General features: G+C 39.6%; 1 protein-coding gene across 1 annotated transcript in view; it reads left to right on the forward strand.

The window, feature by feature from the left end:
- FBN1 (fibrillin 1) overlaps positions 1-17,288 on the forward strand; it is a 140,189-nt gene that overhangs the window by 57,608 nt on the left and 65,293 nt on the right. The window contains exons 9-15 of the mRNA XM_030228326.2: positions 2,031-2,156; positions 5,841-5,999; positions 8,873-9,031; positions 10,388-10,528; positions 11,295-11,414; positions 14,826-14,951; positions 16,704-16,826. Of these exons, the coding sequence (XP_030084186.2) occupies positions 2,031-2,156; positions 5,841-5,999; positions 8,873-9,031; positions 10,388-10,528; positions 11,295-11,414; positions 14,826-14,951; positions 16,704-16,826 (954 nt within the window). The remainder of the gene's footprint in view (positions 1-2,030; positions 2,157-5,840; positions 6,000-8,872; positions 9,032-10,387; positions 10,529-11,294; positions 11,415-14,825; positions 14,952-16,703; positions 16,827-17,288) is intronic.

The following is a 17,288-nucleotide window of genomic DNA, read 5'->3' on the forward strand; positions in this document are numbered from 1 at the left end:
AAAATGCTTGAATCTGATCCATTTACGATTGCATTTTTCTCTGTTAATTAAGGGCTTTATTCAGACCAAAATTCAATTTCCACATTTTTTGTCACTGAGACTTGTGGGACTCCTGTGGTGTATAATCTTGGAGCAGAAGCCAGAAGTCTCTTAGCAGTGCTCCCAGGGCACTCGGACTTGAGTCTTTGGCAACATCCTTGAAGTAGCAGTGAAAAAAAGGTCACACCCCTCTCACACACCCAAATGAGGAATGTGACCCACATCAGGACAACTAGCAAGATGCTGGGGAAGAATATGTGCACAGGGGACCCAGGGCCTTGCTCCACTTGGGATGGCTGAGTCTGCAAACTGGAGTTATTTGTGTGCCATCCCAGTCCCTCCACTACTTTCCTGCAAAGGCAAGGGGCCACAAAAATATTACAGCATCCCATGCTTTACCTAGGAGACCAGGAGTTGTTAGTTTTTATATTACTGTCTTCACAGAAGAAGTAGAGCTGAGATCCTTTCTACTTGCTAAAATGCTCATTAATGGTCCTGTGGGACTTTGGGTGTTCCCCCATCTGTTGGGGCCAAGTTCCAATTTATGCGTTACATAAAACTCTTCCAGTCCTTTTTAATGACTACAGTATTATTCACTCCTTGCCTTGGTGTGTTGGGTGGTGTTGAAGTATTTCATCTCAGAAATTTTTGTGGTTGGTGAAATCATTATTACAGTCATGTGTCTGTGTTTTCGTAGATCTCTGGAGGAGAGGTTGGGTAGAGTCCTTGATGCCATTATTTCTAGCTGGATGCTCCCTGTCAGGAGAGCAACTGGGTGATTGTAGATGGCTGTGACAAGCAGATGTCATTGATCGTACCTCCTTTTCTGCTCTGTTTGGCTGATTCCTCTTGTAGGTACCATGGAAAAGAGTGAGCTGTTTTTAAGCTCAGCAGAGCTCCAGGTTCCTAGGAGATGAGGGCAGTGCTAATTAGATACAGCTGCATTGTTAAGACAGTCACTGGAAACCAAGGGGAAAGTAACTACACATCCCAGGCAGGCTACTGGTGGTAATTAAGGAACACTTGGGGCTGACATAGGTCATTATTCACATAGCTGTAGCTTATATAAACTAGCTGTGGAAGAAACCCTTCAAGTTCCTTCTGTGCAGCTATGATGAGTTGTAAGAATTTGTTAGGTTTTGTTCCCCTGCAGATTTGAAAATTTTTCTGCATTGTATCTATGATGATGATTGAGTATATGGATTGAGATTTGTTAGTGGAGACGATCATGATATGGAAACTTTATTTTAAAATCACTGACAAAATGTAGGGAGAATTATGGACACTGCCTGGCTTCTGCAGTAGATATTTTGGTTACACTCTAGAAACCTGTTGAAACTTCTGAACATTGAATTAGTGGAGAAAGTCAGAGAAAATAATTTTTGTTGCCTGCAGTCATCTTGGTCTGAGCTGTAATCCTGTCAGATTGCATTAGCTGAACAATACCTAGCTGGTCAGTGCTTTTGTGTGGGGTATTTCCAAGACAAACCCGAGTGCAGTAAGGGGGACAGGCAGTTCAGCAGGTGGTACATGTCCCTGTGAGTCTGTACTGAAGCAGTGCCTCAGTGTGGTACCAGGAGAGGCTGTGCTGCTGGAGATCATGGTTAAGCTCCTGATCACTGAGGTCATTACGCAGCTCGCACTCTGGTCCCAATGCAGTTTTCTTAATTCTAGTATGCAGAATTCAGACTGGATGAGCTACAGTTTTGTTAGAATTAGTAAATTTCTGCAGTTTTAAGATGTTCATCCATCCAAATTAAGCAGTAAAACTTTTGCAGTTTACAGGTACTGTATTTTAAATTTGCAGATGCAATATTTTTATAGATTCTGTTTCATTTCTGTTTATAAGATGCCTAACGAAAGATGCTAATTCAAAACTACTGATTATGCCCTGAATTTGATTATTACTACTAATTATAAAATTATAAAACCTTTTCTTGTGCCAAAACTAGTTTAGCTAACCTGCCTCTGCATCTCTTTTTGTCTTAAAGATATTGATGAATGCAGCACCATTCCTGGAATTTGTGATGGAGGAGAGTGTTCAAACACAGTTAGCAGTTACTTCTGCAAGTGTCCTCCAGGGTTTTATACAGCTCCTGATGGCTTAAAATGCATAGGTGAGTAGAATCCTGTCAACAACAGGACAGTAGGTGTTATAACAATTCATTAATATCAAGAATGGGTAACAATGTGTCAGAAACAGATTTCATATGAATTTGAAATCCTTCTTTTATGTAGAAGTACATCACATGCCTGTATATGTATTCTGAAATGAGTTTTCCATTTGCAGGATAGTTCTTTTTTGATCTTCTTTGAGACCTCTTTTATTTTTCAACTGCAGCTTTTCTGTCATATGTGTTGCCTTAGAACTTGTTTAAAGGTCTCCTTGGTATTGTTTTTCTCATGCTTGCCTTTAATTTAGTCTGTTTTATATTCAGCACTCATTTAGAAAAGCAAATTTGCATTCCAACTGTTATAACCCTAATGCAGGCCTTTGTCATTAAAGGAAGTAATGTGATAAACTGAGTATGGGATATTTTTATGTGCTTTTATGACGTTGATGATTTGGCAGAGCTGTTCTCTCTGGCTTCCACTGTGGTAGAGCAGAATCCATCTTCCAAAGGCTGGACTGGGAACCAGAGCTTTGTGAATGAAATGAGTGCCACTGCAGTGCCAAGGCCCTGAAACAAAACAGTGTTAGCAGTCAATGCTTCTGGGGAGCATTAACAGCGTGCTCTGAGGCAGGTCGAGGAGTTAATTAATTGGTTTTTTCCTAATTTTTCTGCAGTAATTAATTTTTTCAGTGCCAGTGCTGAATTTTGAGCAAAAATTAAATGAAAGGTTTATTTCCTCAGTTTTAGCATATTTATTTAATGGTTCTTACGCAGTGCCAGCACTAGGAACCTGTTTAGTTCTTTGGTAGGTAATAATTTTGGGAAGAATCCCAAAGTTCAGAGATCAGTACCAAATAATACTAACTTTCCCAAGAGATCTGCAAGTAGTTTGGGTTATGATTAATTTTGAATGGTGCCATTTGATTTCTGCAGGCTGTAAGAAATAAACTTCTTTTCTTCTATCATCAAGACTAGCTTTCCTGTAGATTTGATCCATACTGTACAATTAAATGCCAATGGGAGTTGCTTTTATTGCTTCAGATTAATAGCTTCTAAATTGCTATGGATCATTAAATCATTGGTTGCTGCCTGTACTTAATATTTGTGAGCAAGATTTACCTTTCCATAAGAAAAATTTTATAGAGAAGAACAACTTACATTTGCTTTTTACTTTTTGTCACCAATCTGTCAGGGAAGCCCAGCATTCAGACATGTGTCATATTCTTGCAGTTTATCAGTATTTTTACCCCCTGTATTTGTAGGGTGAAGTATTTCAGCTAAAGAATTGCAGTTTTAAATGGTGACAAGGTATGGTAAATAATATGTCAGACCATGAGCCATCATTGAAATTTTGGCTTTGTGTTCAAGGCAAAATGTGCTAAATGGGAAGCACTGTCAATTGTCTGCAGATATTTTGAATTCTTGTCTAATTTGCAGACACATTCTTGCCATATTCACAGGGACAGAGCCCAGATCTGTGTTAGTGCTGGGCAAAACATGTAATCTTGATTTAATTACAACATGCCTGTCTTAAGTGAAGAGTGTTAGCTGGATGTGTCTGTTCTGTTAGAGAGGAGGAAATGCTTCTGAGAAATGTATCCCTTAGGGGACTCCAGCTCAGCAGCACTGGGGCCAGATATCCAAAGGATGCACCAGGAGCCCCATTACTACAAATCTTAAAAATAAGAATAGTCAAAGCAAAGGTATTATCTCCTAGAGCTGCAGAGCAGAAACAAGAGCAGGGCCTCTCATCCCAAGTGCATGAAGAGTGCAATGAAGAAAGTTGCTAGCCCATACTTCCAACTGGCATAAATTTGTTTGCTCTGTGTTACTTTTTGACGGCCTCTTTTTACATTTTTTCTTTTTGAGAGACATGTTTTTATTGAAACTTATTCTTGCGGCCTTTTCCGAAGACTATAACTTTTAGTAAAAACAATAAATACTGACAACTGAAACAGATAAAGGTAATTTCCTGCTGTTCTTGTCCTGGTTTGTGTGCTTTTATCATGGAACAGAAAAGGAAGGGAAGGGGAAAAAGTAAGAATAACGCCTTTTGCTTAGGAATATGGAAAGATTTGGTATTTTTCTCATAAACTTGCTGAGTTTTTTCTGAAAATGATGTAGCTTTTGGACACACTCTTATAATTGTAGGTAGGTGTTTGATGTGTGGTTATCTCTCCATGGCACATTGTGTACTTGCACAGATCCCATATAGATTCCTTTTTCACTTTCCATGACTGCTCTTAAATATTTCAAAACTTGGTACTGACCAAAAGGGAGAAGGATGAATTACAAAAGATTATGATCTCGTCTATTAGATTATTTCCTTCTTCCCATCCACCCCACCATCACACCAAACCACTGAATATCTCTCCAGTGGTAGTGGAGAACAGTTTCAACTCCAGGGAGTTCTATTTGATTTTTAAAAGGGTAGATGAAGGAGTGTGTGTGATGTGTGGCAGTTTAGCTGGGCACCAGGAGAAAATAGAGAATCATAATAGAACTGAAACCTGATTTTTTGTTCTCTGTTTCAGGTTTCCATCATATAAAGTTTGGAAATAAAGGCCAACTGACTCTTTTAGCTGTATTGTCAGTAATATCCATGTTTAGGGTTCCAACTAATAAAAGACAGAACTATCACAGATTCTCATTACATATCACTACATGTCAATTTTCTCAAAATAGTAAGAAACACCCCTGGTTTTTTTATATCCGCTTGTGTAGCTAGTGAATTCTGGAAAGCACTGGTACTAGACAGATGAATCTACAATACCCTGGCTAACTGAGGTACTGTTTCTTTAGGGAATGATGTCTGCTGTTGTAAGACTTGATCTGCAACTTTTTTCCACTACATTTTGACAGCATGTATTTGTATATTTTAGAAACAAACTTGGTATGGTTTATCATGCAGTGTTAAATCACATTACAGCTTATATTGAGTTTGACATGATGTGACATATTGTGAAACAATTCCTCAAAGCTTCAGATGGTATCACAAGATTATTTTTTATGATTTTTTTTAATCCCATCCACATTTTCTTTTCCTTCTCTGAGCCGAGCTATCTCTAACAACATTGCACAGAGCTGAGTATATAAAATCTGGGTACAGGACATTCTTTGTTCAGCACATGCTTACCCTTTCAGACAGGAAGCCAACAGATCTCCATAAACAGTGTGGTTGCACCAGTTAAAACTGTTGCACTTTCTTGCCTGCAAGCCTATATCTTGTCAAATCACTACATACTTCAGCTGGGGAAGCCATGACTAATGAGAAATAAACTAACGCTTTGTGAATTGCAATGCTGTGAACTTATTGCTGTGCGCCAGTGCTTTCAAATCAAGACCTAATTGATCTGGTACTATCTTTAATAAAGATGACACTGCAATTTTTCTTTAGGGCCATGGAAGCATATGTTGTTACATGCTGAATATATATTTTTACTGCTTTTTTGCATCCTTTAATGCATTGCAGCTCCACATTTCTCTGCTGCTTTCTCACAGGTTACTGTTGAGTCCAAAGCAGCCCAAATATTCTCTAGATTTTTTGGTTTTCTGATTCTTGTAATGTTGCAAGGGCTATGCCACTGACAATGCAAATCACTCCAGAAAAGTGGGACCTTTCCCTTTTGTGGAAGCCATGTTTCTCACTGAACTGATGGTCACCCATCCATTTCCTTCTCTCGGCAGACGTGCGCCCTGGGTTCTGCTACTCCACGCTGAGCAACGGGCGCTGTGGCAGCCAGCTGCCGCAGCCCCTGTCCAAGGTGCAGTGCTGCTGTGACAGCGGCCGCTGCTGGTCATCTGCCCCCGCCGCCGCTCCGGAGATGTGCCCCATCAGATCCACAGGTATGAACCCTCCTGAGCTCCAGTCAGCATGGCTCAACACTGAATTAGCAGTGATTTCGTTTTGGTTGGTTTTTTAGCAGTAATGTTTTCATTAAAGAGCTACAGAGAATGATTGGGGCTGAAGGGCACCTTGGCACATTGTTTAGTCCAACGGCCCTGCTCAAGCAAAGCCTTCTACATGGAAGAATGCTCAGGACCCCCAGGAGAACAAGCAGACAGAAAGAATTATTTGTTGCTAGTTAGTGTTTTGTCGTCAAGTTATTCTGACCTTACCTGCTTCAGATTTGTTTTCAAAATCCTCTTGAAGTTACTTCATCTAGACCCTTTTAATACATCCCTAATCCCTCTGCATTTCCATTCTGATTGGGAAATAGGGATTTCCTTCCTCATGACAAGCTTTCTGAGGTGCCATATATTTCCTGAAATTTGACACAGAAGATGATTTCTCTCTGCTACCAAAATTCCTTATTGCCTCCTTGTGTATTGAGATCCTCACATAATGTATCACTTGAATTGAGAGAAGATGGTGATGGTGAAGATTGTTAAACTAAGTATGAGGGACTGGATGGAAACTTATTTTGAGATTGTTTAGGACTGGAGACATAATAAAATCCTTTAGAAGAGGAGAATACAAGAAATTTAAGAATTTATAGGACGGAGGTTAAGGGAGGTGCAGAGTTTATGGAGGAATGGGATTGTAACACTATAGCAGTGTAACTGAAGAAATTGTCAGAGTTCATATATGGGAGTTTTTATTATTCTTGGTTTTAATCCTTTGAGTGAAGCTGCATAATACTGGAGCAGAAATTTACAATTAGAACGGTTGGAAGACTTTCTGTCACTGTCTTATTAATAACATTTAAACATGTTAAAAGTTCAAAACTGGCTAGAACAATGGTAAAACACAGTGCATTCTATTGATAACCCTCTGAAATAGGAAGACAAGGAGAAATTTTTCAGTCTTCACACAGTTCTTGCTTTCTTCAAATACTTTTTAATTGTTCATATCTAACTGGTGAGTAAACTGGGTGGAAAAGTAAAGTAATTTGGCCAAAGCTGCAGACTGAGACGTCATGGAGAAGGAGCTAGAACCCAGGACTTCCTGACTCATAAATCCATGCAAGATCTTCCAGATCATGCTTACATGCCACTTCTTTTTTGGTTTTGCTTCTGACCTGAGCCATAAATTGAGGCTATAAATTACTCTTTTAAAAAGTGCTTTGAAACTCTTTGAAAAGCTTTACATGCATTTAAGGTATTGCTGTCATTATGTAATCAAGTTCAGATATTCCTTACATAGTATATCCTGAGAAAGCAAGACAAGGAATTTAGGGCTATCAGTGGCCCAAAGCATGTTTAACTCTGAAATGGAAATTTACTGCAATATAAAGGGGAGCACTAGTTGCCTAATGTAACTGAGTAGTTGCATTTTAAATGTGGGCATCAGACCCAGTTGCTACTACAAAATGATAACTACAAGATTGCTAGGAATTACACATCGAAATTGAAGTTGCAATAAAAAAGGCTTGCACTGTAATTTTTTATAATATGGTGGTAATTGTTTGTGTGGAGCAACAGGGTTTACCATTGACACTATTTAAAGACTAAAAGGATCAATAGAGTGAAATGCAGTGATACATGAAGCAAGCTGATCACCTAACAGCATTAAATAAATGCAAACATCATAATCAGGAAAAGCAGAACTTTAGGCTATGATGTTTGTTTAACAAAGCCCCTGTGATTCAGGAAGAGCTTCTAATGTGTTTTACAGGTGGAAGCAGATACGATGAAAGTGTTGAAGGCTAAAATATCCAGCTTACTTCTCCCAACATTTGCTTTATTTTTCTGTTCTTGTTTTTCATATTGTTTCAGCATTGAATTCATTAATCTCTAGATTTTTTCCTCATTATATAATTCCTCTTCCCTGTTGCTCCACAGACTTTAAATTTTGAAGTTCAAAGATGTTGGCTGCACAAATAATTACTTGTGTGCACACAAATTGTTAATGTGAATTAGGTCAGCCGGAATGTGGTCTTTAATTGTGATACTCTGTGTGCATTTTTTGGATTGCAAGTTCGAAACCCACACTTCCTGAAGACAAAAGAGTCATGGGCAAGAGGAAAAGTGGGGCAGTAGGGCAGATGCCACCAATAGAGATAAAGAATAGGCAACACACTCACCATAGACTGCTCTTACAGCAAAATAGATCATTTGTCATAGATCATTCCCATCACCTGGAAAAGAATGAATTTATGTGGATCTCACTTTGTTTCTCCTTAGCTACACTGCTTAGACTGCGCCTTATTTGGTTTCTGCTTTTACTGGCAAACTCAATTTTCCCAGGGAAATAGTGTTAGTGTATTCATTCTCTAATTGGTTTTGCCTCATTGCTTATATTTGTATTTCTTTGTTTTAGGTTAACTTTTAAGAAACCCGGTTGAAACTGGGCTTTTTTCCCTGTTCATATTTTTCTAAGTTTGTGGAAAGCTTTCTGTTAAATTAACTTGGGATCAAATCCAGAAGTCCTTCTCTAGGTAAACTTCACACTGAGTTCACCAAAGATTTTTGCTTGAAAGAAGACTAAGGAGATTAGGATCAGGTCCCTGCCTCACTGTTCAATTTCATGTCCAGAATATCAGTTCTGTTACCTTTTTACTGGCAGTCTTCTGACAAGTAGTGTTGAGATTCTCTGGATTAATGACTCAATTCAGAGAGCAAAGCTTGTTGCTATGAAGAAAACATACAGGCTCACATTTTCCAGATTATTCAAGGTTTGTTATTGCTAATCTGAAACACTGCAAAAAGGGGGAGCGTTGGATTAAATGGAACAGGCTGCAAGAGTCTAAAACAGCATTCATGTTTTCATGTTTCAGATGAGTATCGTAAATTGTGCACAGTATCTACTATGCTGCCAGCAAGACCTGACCTTCCTCCAGCCCGTCCTGATGTCATCCCCCCGCCACTCTTTCCTGGTGTTCACCCTCCTCCACATCCAGAGATCATCTACCCATCTCGGGCTCCACCAGTGCATCGTAAGAGAGACAGAAATAACCTCTCCTTGCACCATGTGCATTTAGCTTCTTTCAAAACATGCATTTCTCAGGAGCAATGTGCTCCCTTTAGCTGTTGGTGTCTTTTACTTACTTCATGCAGAGCCTCCATGTCTACATATCCTTTTAATCAGAGCCTGCCTACCATGTACCTTCTGTCAAGATGCCTATCTCATTAGTAGTGTTTTCCCTGAAAGATAGGTTTCAAAAATTACATTCTCATTGTCTCTACTGTGGCTCCTGTATTGTAGTAATTATATTAATGTTATTGTAAGGCTTTTGTGAGCTTTGCTGTGTGTCATCACTGCAGAATATGAACAGCGCTTTGACTAGGTTGTGAAAAATATTTACATTAAAGAGCTTGTATGAGAGAAAGCAACTTCTTTCAGGTTGTTTTCCTCACTTGCACTTGGCTAGGTAGGAAATGTACTGATCAAAACTCTGCCGTACTCTGCTGGACACTGAGACTGACCCAGTGCACAGAAAGAACTATTTTAGTTCTTTCTTTAGTTATGATAACACATGGATAGGTTAGTTTTCCTAAAGTTAGAAGTAAGCAGAGCAGACTATCAATACAGAGCAACATACCAATATAATATACTCCTTTTTTTGTCTTTGCTCAGAGAATTTAATACATGTCCATGTAGTCTGGAGTAGGCATGTGCCACCTGAAATCATTTGGCATAACCACATACTCTTTTGCAAGTAAACATAAGCTGATTTTGTCCATACTCTGTGCAGATGCAAGCAGTCTCTGCTTGCACTGGCACCAGCTGAAACTATTTAGTCTTGGTTCAGCACCAAGCTGAGCTAATAAGCCTAAGAGGCAAAGTATTTGAGCTTAGGCTGACACTGCACTGACGTAGTTACACAGCTTCTGGTCAGCTGGTAGCAGGGACAGAGCCAGCTCACGCCTGCCTGCCAAAGACAGTATAGGCATATTCCCAGGGTTATCCCTGCCCTCCTCACTGCTATCTGGGAAAGCGAAAATAATGAACCAGTCTGCCTGCTCTTTGCTATTCCAGGCTTTTAGTAGAGTCCCTGCAGTGCCACACATCCACTTTACCTCTAGGTATGAGCAGACATAGTCCTCTTTGACTGGACAAAAGATGAAAACACAACCAGACTTGCCTCAATGAAAATTTCTGTGGTTGTTAGCTGTTTTCAAAGAAATCTCCAAGAGTCAAAGTGCCATGTTCTCTCTCCCATTTCACTGAAATTTACATTAGGATGGAAGGTAAATGTTAATTTTTAATGGAAAATCCTGCACAAGTTGTAGATTATCAGAAGCTATTATGATGAACTATTAAAATATTTTTCCAACTGTTGTTATTTCAGCGATCTTGCCGGTGAACTTAACTGACTATTGCCAAGCATTCCGACATCTCTGCCGAAATGGGCGTTGTATTCCCACTCCTGGGAGCTACCGCTGCGAGTGCAACAAAGGATTCCAACTGCATGGTAGAGAGGATTGCCTTGGTATGTGGTTTTCTGCTGTAAAACAGAGGGGAATTTCATTTTAGAGAAAAAAACATTCTTTTCCACACAATGTAATAACTGAGTTCTTAAGTAGAAGAGCCCCGCCTCCAAAAAAAAAAACCCCAGTAAAGAGACTTTGACAAACTGATTGATTTCAGCGACAAGCTTATTTTTACAACAATTTTGCCTTTAAAAGAGTATTTAACAAATCTTGTAACAAAATTACACAGAAGGATTTCTTATTTTACTAACCCATTACTATAATGTGTTTATTGGTTATTGAAAATGGTCTCTTTAAAATGCTACCAGCTTTTTGAGTATGCAATGACCTATTGTTAAAAAAAAATCATAAATTTAGGCTTGGTAGGATTTACAAGTCCTTTTTACGTTCATGAGTAGTATCTTGTTGGGCTCTTGAGACCTTTAGACTTGGAACTCAGCAAGAGCTGAACAACAGAAGCAAGGATTAGCTGTTGCTTATAGGCAAGATTTTGGTTCTGTCAAAATCTTCAGTGGAGTCGGGAATGTGGAGATGTGGGATTAAGGCCTCAGTCTCTCACACATGCAATATTTTACTGAAAATTCATTTTTCCCAGATCGTGTTTATCTTAAAACGTGGGATCTTTTTTTGGGATCTCAGTGATGTCCCTTTTCTTAGGGATTGAAGGGCGCTATTTCTCCAAGTATAAAATGATAAAATACCCCTGCAGGCAAAAATAACTGTCAGCCAGTGTGCTAATAAAATTGTATTGTCTGTGTTCCACAGATATTGATGAATGTGAAAGGAATCCGTGTGTTGGTGGAGACTGTGTGAACACACAAGGATCCTACATCTGCCAGTGTCGTGTTGGGTATCAGAGCACGGCCACCAGGACGGAGTGCCGAGGTAATGGGCATACAGCCACATCTGCTGTTGTCTACTTAGCAGGAGGGAAAATAGTTTGCAAGCAAAATTTACCAGATGGGTCAAATATGGGAGTTTAAAAAAAAAAAAAAATTTCAGGTATGGCAGTAAAAATGACTGACCTGCTGGAGCTGGCTGTTCACTAACTGGGTTATGAGAAAAGGCATTTTGTCTTGTGCTAAAAAGATCTTCGCCCTATTTATGGCTTTGAAATAGAAGAGACATATTTTCTTGGTTTTTTGGGCTTTTTTTTTCTTAATATTGAGACATTATTTTCTTTTGCTGCTTGAAGATCTCAAGGACAATTGAGCATCCCTTCATGGGAGAAACGCTTTATGTATAAAAGACTAAGGAAGTTGGGGAGAAAGATAAAACTTCCAGTGAGTAAATATAAGGTTAGACTGCCCATGTGTTGTCTCTGCTTACTGCCAGAGAAACAAAAACATAAATTCCAGCAATGAAAACTTAGATATGGAAAAGTAGTGGAAAAAAAAAAAAAGTAGGGAAAGTCTAGATGGTGAAGCTTCAGAATCCTCATTATAGTTATTCGGAAGATCTGACTCTACTGTAGTCCTGATGGTCTTCATCCTGTCTTCCTATAGGAGTGGGACCACATAACTCCTCAGCAGCCAACCAACCCTCTGTCAGGGTTTTGTGACTCCCAAATTGGGGTAGGGATTCAGCTGTAAAGGTAGATGGATGCAGTCCTTTATAATTAACGCATGATGAGAGATTTCTGGCACAAGAATAAATGACTGCTTTGGTATTCCATAAGAAATGAAGCATCTAAATGAAACAGGATGTTTGAATGCTCAGAGTCACAGCTTATCTTCATATTTTGCTTCCTGCACTGGGTGCAGGGTGCAGAGCATGCACTCAGTCTGGAGCAGAAAGTTTCGAAAAAGCCAGAAGAAAGTTACCTGTATAAGTGTGCATTTTTTTCCTTCCTTTTGTGAATCAGAAAGGTGTTTGTGGTACAGAAGCTTGCTCTCTGGTCCAGGAAGACGTGCAGAGCCAGCACCGCTGCTGCCTGTTGCTGGGGAGTATTTGACCTAATTGCTGCCAAGCAGCCGTGTTGCAGAAGCATCTTCATAGTTCAGCTGACTGGTGGTGAGGGAGTGCTGAAGGGGAGTCTCAGCTGTGATGAATTTACTCATGAGTCATTTTTGTCACACACTTTTAATTTGACTGATTCATTACACAAACACATGGTTGTCAGAAGCCCAGTAGCTTAATGGCATTTAAGTGTGGTCACTTAGCAGTTCCTTTGCAGTCTATGGGAGCTGTGCCTGCTTGACAGCCAGAGCAGAAAATGCTGCGATGTGCAGAATCTTGTTTTTCTAAAGGAATTTTTAGGACCAGTGTAGGGAAAAGAAAAAGGCTATTGGGGTGCATTTGGCAAAGTGTACATGTAGCACTGGTGCCTGCCAAATCAGCATTTGCTGTAGAATTATTTTGCATGACTACTTTGGCTGTAGAGATATTATTTTTTTTGCATGCACAAATGTGTCTGTGCTGATGTGCTTTTGGAAATGGGTTCCTTATGAAGTCTCTCAAGCTCTTGAAAAACAAAATCTCCATAATGACCAGATGTTTATCTGTTCCTTGCTCTGAGGTTCCAGGGCAGGATTTTTTCTACATGATGACTCTGATTGGTGACTAAACATTGCAGTCTTTATTGCAAGCTACTGATTCATCCCTTCTTAGGATCCCTTATAATTCTAATATGGGCTTGGCTGGATTAATATCTTAATTGGAGACATAGGTGAATAAAGTCACATTGTGATCAATGATCTGAACAAAAAATGCTTCTCAGTTGCAGAAGAGACAATATGAAATGGACCTCAATAAAAGGTGAAATTTTATTATGATTAGCTATCATTGTGTGCTTTAATAGCTAAGAGCTTACTATAATCTGCTCAACATTTCTGACGAGTAGAGGTCAGGTTTTACAGGGAGATGACAGCAAATTTGGATATTTCATTGAGAGAGGGTACTTTGATGTTTTGCAAGTTTCTCTGAGGAAAAAAAATGGTGATGTTATGTTGGACTAGTGGTGGGGCTCTGATCAGCTGTGTGTAAGTAAAGAACAATGAGGCTCAGTATTAATTTTCAACACATTTAAATGGCATCAGATGCATAAAAATACAAAACCAAATGAGCTCTAAAAATTAAAAGGCCTTGAGATGCTGTAGCATTTCTGCCTGTCCTAAGGAAGAAAGCTGGTGGAGTAGCTGAAGCCAGGCGTGGGTTCAATCAAGGGCTAGAAAAGTGGGGTGAAAAGGGACTGAGCAGAGAGGAAACTCACATTTATGCATTGCTGCTTGATGATGCTTGTTTATCAAATGAGGTTTATCAAGCCTGTACACTTTTGGTGGAGGGCTGCAAGCTGCTGCTGCAGTGAATGGTCACTGAGCAGCTCGTGCCTCTGCTGGCATGGTTGCTTGCTTGCAAAACAGTGAATTTCAGGGATTTCTTAGACTCTCACAGAACTACCTTGCTGCTAAGAAGGCAAGTATAGGTTCACAATTTCAAGAGGCATCAGCTCTCCTGGCCTAAGTGTCCAGAGAGCACGGGCATTTGGGAGGACACCCTGTGCTCCACTTTTTCCTGAAGTGCAGCAATGCATTTCCACAGAGAGGGCTTGGGAAGGGCACCCCCAGGGTATTCGGGAAGCGTGGGTGCATAATAGACAGGTCTGCATGGGCTGGTTGTGAGCTCTGTGAGTAGAGTCCCCTGTGTGCAGGAATCTCTGGGAGATGGTCCAGGCCTTGATGGAGAATACTGAGCAATTTGAAAAATGTCTAGACAGTCTGTCTCAGCATCTCCTCTCCCCTCCTTTGGAGGAGAGGGAGAGCTGCCAGCCTTGTGTGATATCACTCTTCAGGTCCTCCAGAGCACTTGCCAAACACCTCCTGCAGAGAGAGGGGAAAGAGGATCTGATGTTTCAAATACAAAGTAAGCAGGAGAAATTCTTCTGAGGTGGGAAAGTCTTGAACTTTCCTGTTATCTTACAAAGCAGCAGCAAAAGACAAGCTTTCCCACATATTTCCTTAAGTAGTTAGGTACTGTTAAATTACATTAAAGTTCAGTAAAAATATTTTAATGATGAGCAGAAATTTAAAAAAACCGCAAAAATTGTGATTCTTGTATGAGAAAGCTGCAGGGTAGTGTTCACTGAAATTCTTTCACAGCAACTTGAAATTTCAAGCTGACAAACATTTTCCACCCCCATAACGTTCAGTGATGGAAATCAAAATAAATAATTTTTCAGGTAATACAGTTTCCATGGGGGTTTAAAACCCTGGGGGAAGGGCAAAAGGGAAAAATTCCTCTTGAGTATAAAAAAGAATCTCCCAAAACGTTATTTTTCTTTTTGGGTGACTTTTTCAGACATTGATGAATGCTTACAGAATGGTCGTATCTGTAATAATGGACGATGCATAAACACAGATGGCAGTTTTCACTGTGTGTGTAATGCTGGCTTTCAAGTGGCAGTTGATGGGAAAAACTGTGAAGGTAAGACTTTTCTGAAGTTATTCCATATCAGTAATTACAGTTGCAAGAGGTTATTCACATCAATGAAAAAGAAAAGGACCCCTGGTGGGGGGAAGGGAAGGAACAAGGAGTCATATATCCAAATCCCTTTTGTTGTATCTGGGAGGGCAAGTAAAATGTCTTTTGCAGCCAGTTCTGGAGCCTTGGCTTGGCAATCCTCAACGGGATGTCTGTCCAGCAGGAGAAATAGCACATACCACTATCACAAAATGCAGTTTCTTTGATGGGAGTGGTACATTTTAAAACATAGCACAAGTCACATGCTGCCTGATTTTACTGTGTGCTTAACAGCATGCTTTATGGGATCTTACTGGGTGACTAGCAATGTGGTTTATGTAGATGCAGGCTGGTCTGACCTATAAAAATTGTTTTAACAAAAATTTGTAAACATAATTGATGTGTTCCTACCTCCCAGACCTTAAGTAAAGGGGAAGAAAAGAAGAATGTTCTTTATCATGCTTCCCAAGGTCTTTGGGAGGGTTCCCAATGATCTATTCATACGTTAAAAGAATTTCAAGCACTGTTCTTAGAAACATTTTTGGCAGAATATTATCTCAGTGATTCAGCTCAATGACTTAATGCCAAAATTCCTGGTTGGGATAGATACACGATTTTTTTTTTTAAATCATAAATTATTTTTGTCTGACTTAGCCTGTAAGTAAAAAGAAAACACACTATGTCTAGAAGTGTAATTTCTGTCCAAGACAGCTGCAATATTAAGGAAAATAGCATGATTCTGAATATATTGTAATGTCATTATGATCCAGTGATTTTATGTGCTAGTAGTGATTCTGTTAATCCTTGGTAGAGACAGACATTTTAAGACTCTATTTTTCCTGACTCTTTTTTAGATACAGTTTAGCACCATAAGCTGCTTTTAAAATATCTTATTATGGAAGTACGTTGACTAAATATATTTGGAAATTAGACTATTCAGGAAAAAACTCTCTATTCTGATTTCTTCCTTTCCCACCAAATACCATGTGCTAATAGTAATAAAAACCAGGACATCGGCAGTCTGGTAAAACATTTTTAATTCCATTGCATGTGCTGCCAGAATGTCTGTTGCATCCACTTATGAAACAGTTTCATCTCTGGCATTGTAATGCATTGAGTTGTATGTACACACACTAATCAGTAAAGACCATGGCATTGTGCCATACCTTCATGTAACTGTGTGTAGTTCTTTAGATGAAACTGGTAAATACTACTGATTTTTTTTTGGATGTAACATCCGAAACTGATTTAGTCTGTGCCAGGACAAAGTAAAGACTGAGAGGATATAAAAGTTTACTCAAATCAAGAACAGAATTCTTTGTACTTGCCTTTTTTTTTTCCTTTCCCGTTTTGTGAGTAACTGTGCAGGGCTCGGAATAACAGTGTCTGAGACCTCCACCTTTTCCTATTTGAGTCCTCCATGATATCCTATTAGATCAGATGATGAATAATGCTTTCATGAAGCTGTAATTAGTAAGTACCCTTCTGTGTGGCCTGACATGCTGAATGCAGGAAGGGGGCAAGTTTTATTTTAAATGGAAGTTGAGGACACCAGTGCCCATGGAATTCATGCTTGAGCACAGTGCTGGGAATTCTCCTATATCATAAATCTTAGATTTGTCCAGTGGAGGTTATAAAAGTTTTCAGTCCAAACCCAAATGTTCAGTTCTTATGCTTAAACATTATGAGCATTATGTCTATTGTCTGCATTTTCAGATATGGATGAATGCAGCATCAGGAACATTTGCCTCAATGGGATGTGCATCAATGAAGATGGCAGTTTTAAATGCATTTGTAAACCAGGGTTCCAGTTAGCATCTGACGGACGCTATTGCACAGGTAAGCCCAATAAATTATGGGTTCCCAAAACTTGTGAGTCTTGTCTCTCTGGGTAGCTTCAAGAATAGCCTTTTTTGTGATTCTTGGGAACAAGAGGAATGGGGCAGAGTTCTCAGCAGGTATGCTTTTTTAATCAGCTGGAATTATTTGTCATTGTGCAAGACAGTACTCAGTCTTCTCCACATTGTTGAGCAACTGCCCCAACCAGCCAGTGGGAAATATTCTTTGAACAAGGGCTGCATGATCTGACCTAGTTAAACTCGGGGGTTTTTTTTACCTATGGTGTCTTCTGCAGATTGGTTCCAGTGTATCTTACATTTTTTGTTTGGCCTTTGAGAGTATTCTGCCTTTGGCTGCTCAAACATCCTGGCTTGTTGTGTTTTTTGGGCTTTTCTCTGGTTCCTGTCTGGCTGCTCCTAGACAGCAGAGCATCTCTGAGGAGTGCCCAGCACTTGGTGTGAC

This window comes from Serinus canaria, chromosome 10, assembly GCF_022539315.1.
Source record: "Serinus canaria isolate serCan28SL12 chromosome 10, serCan2020, whole genome shotgun sequence".
NCBI lineage: Eukaryota > Metazoa > Chordata > Aves > Passeriformes > Fringillidae > Serinus > Serinus canaria.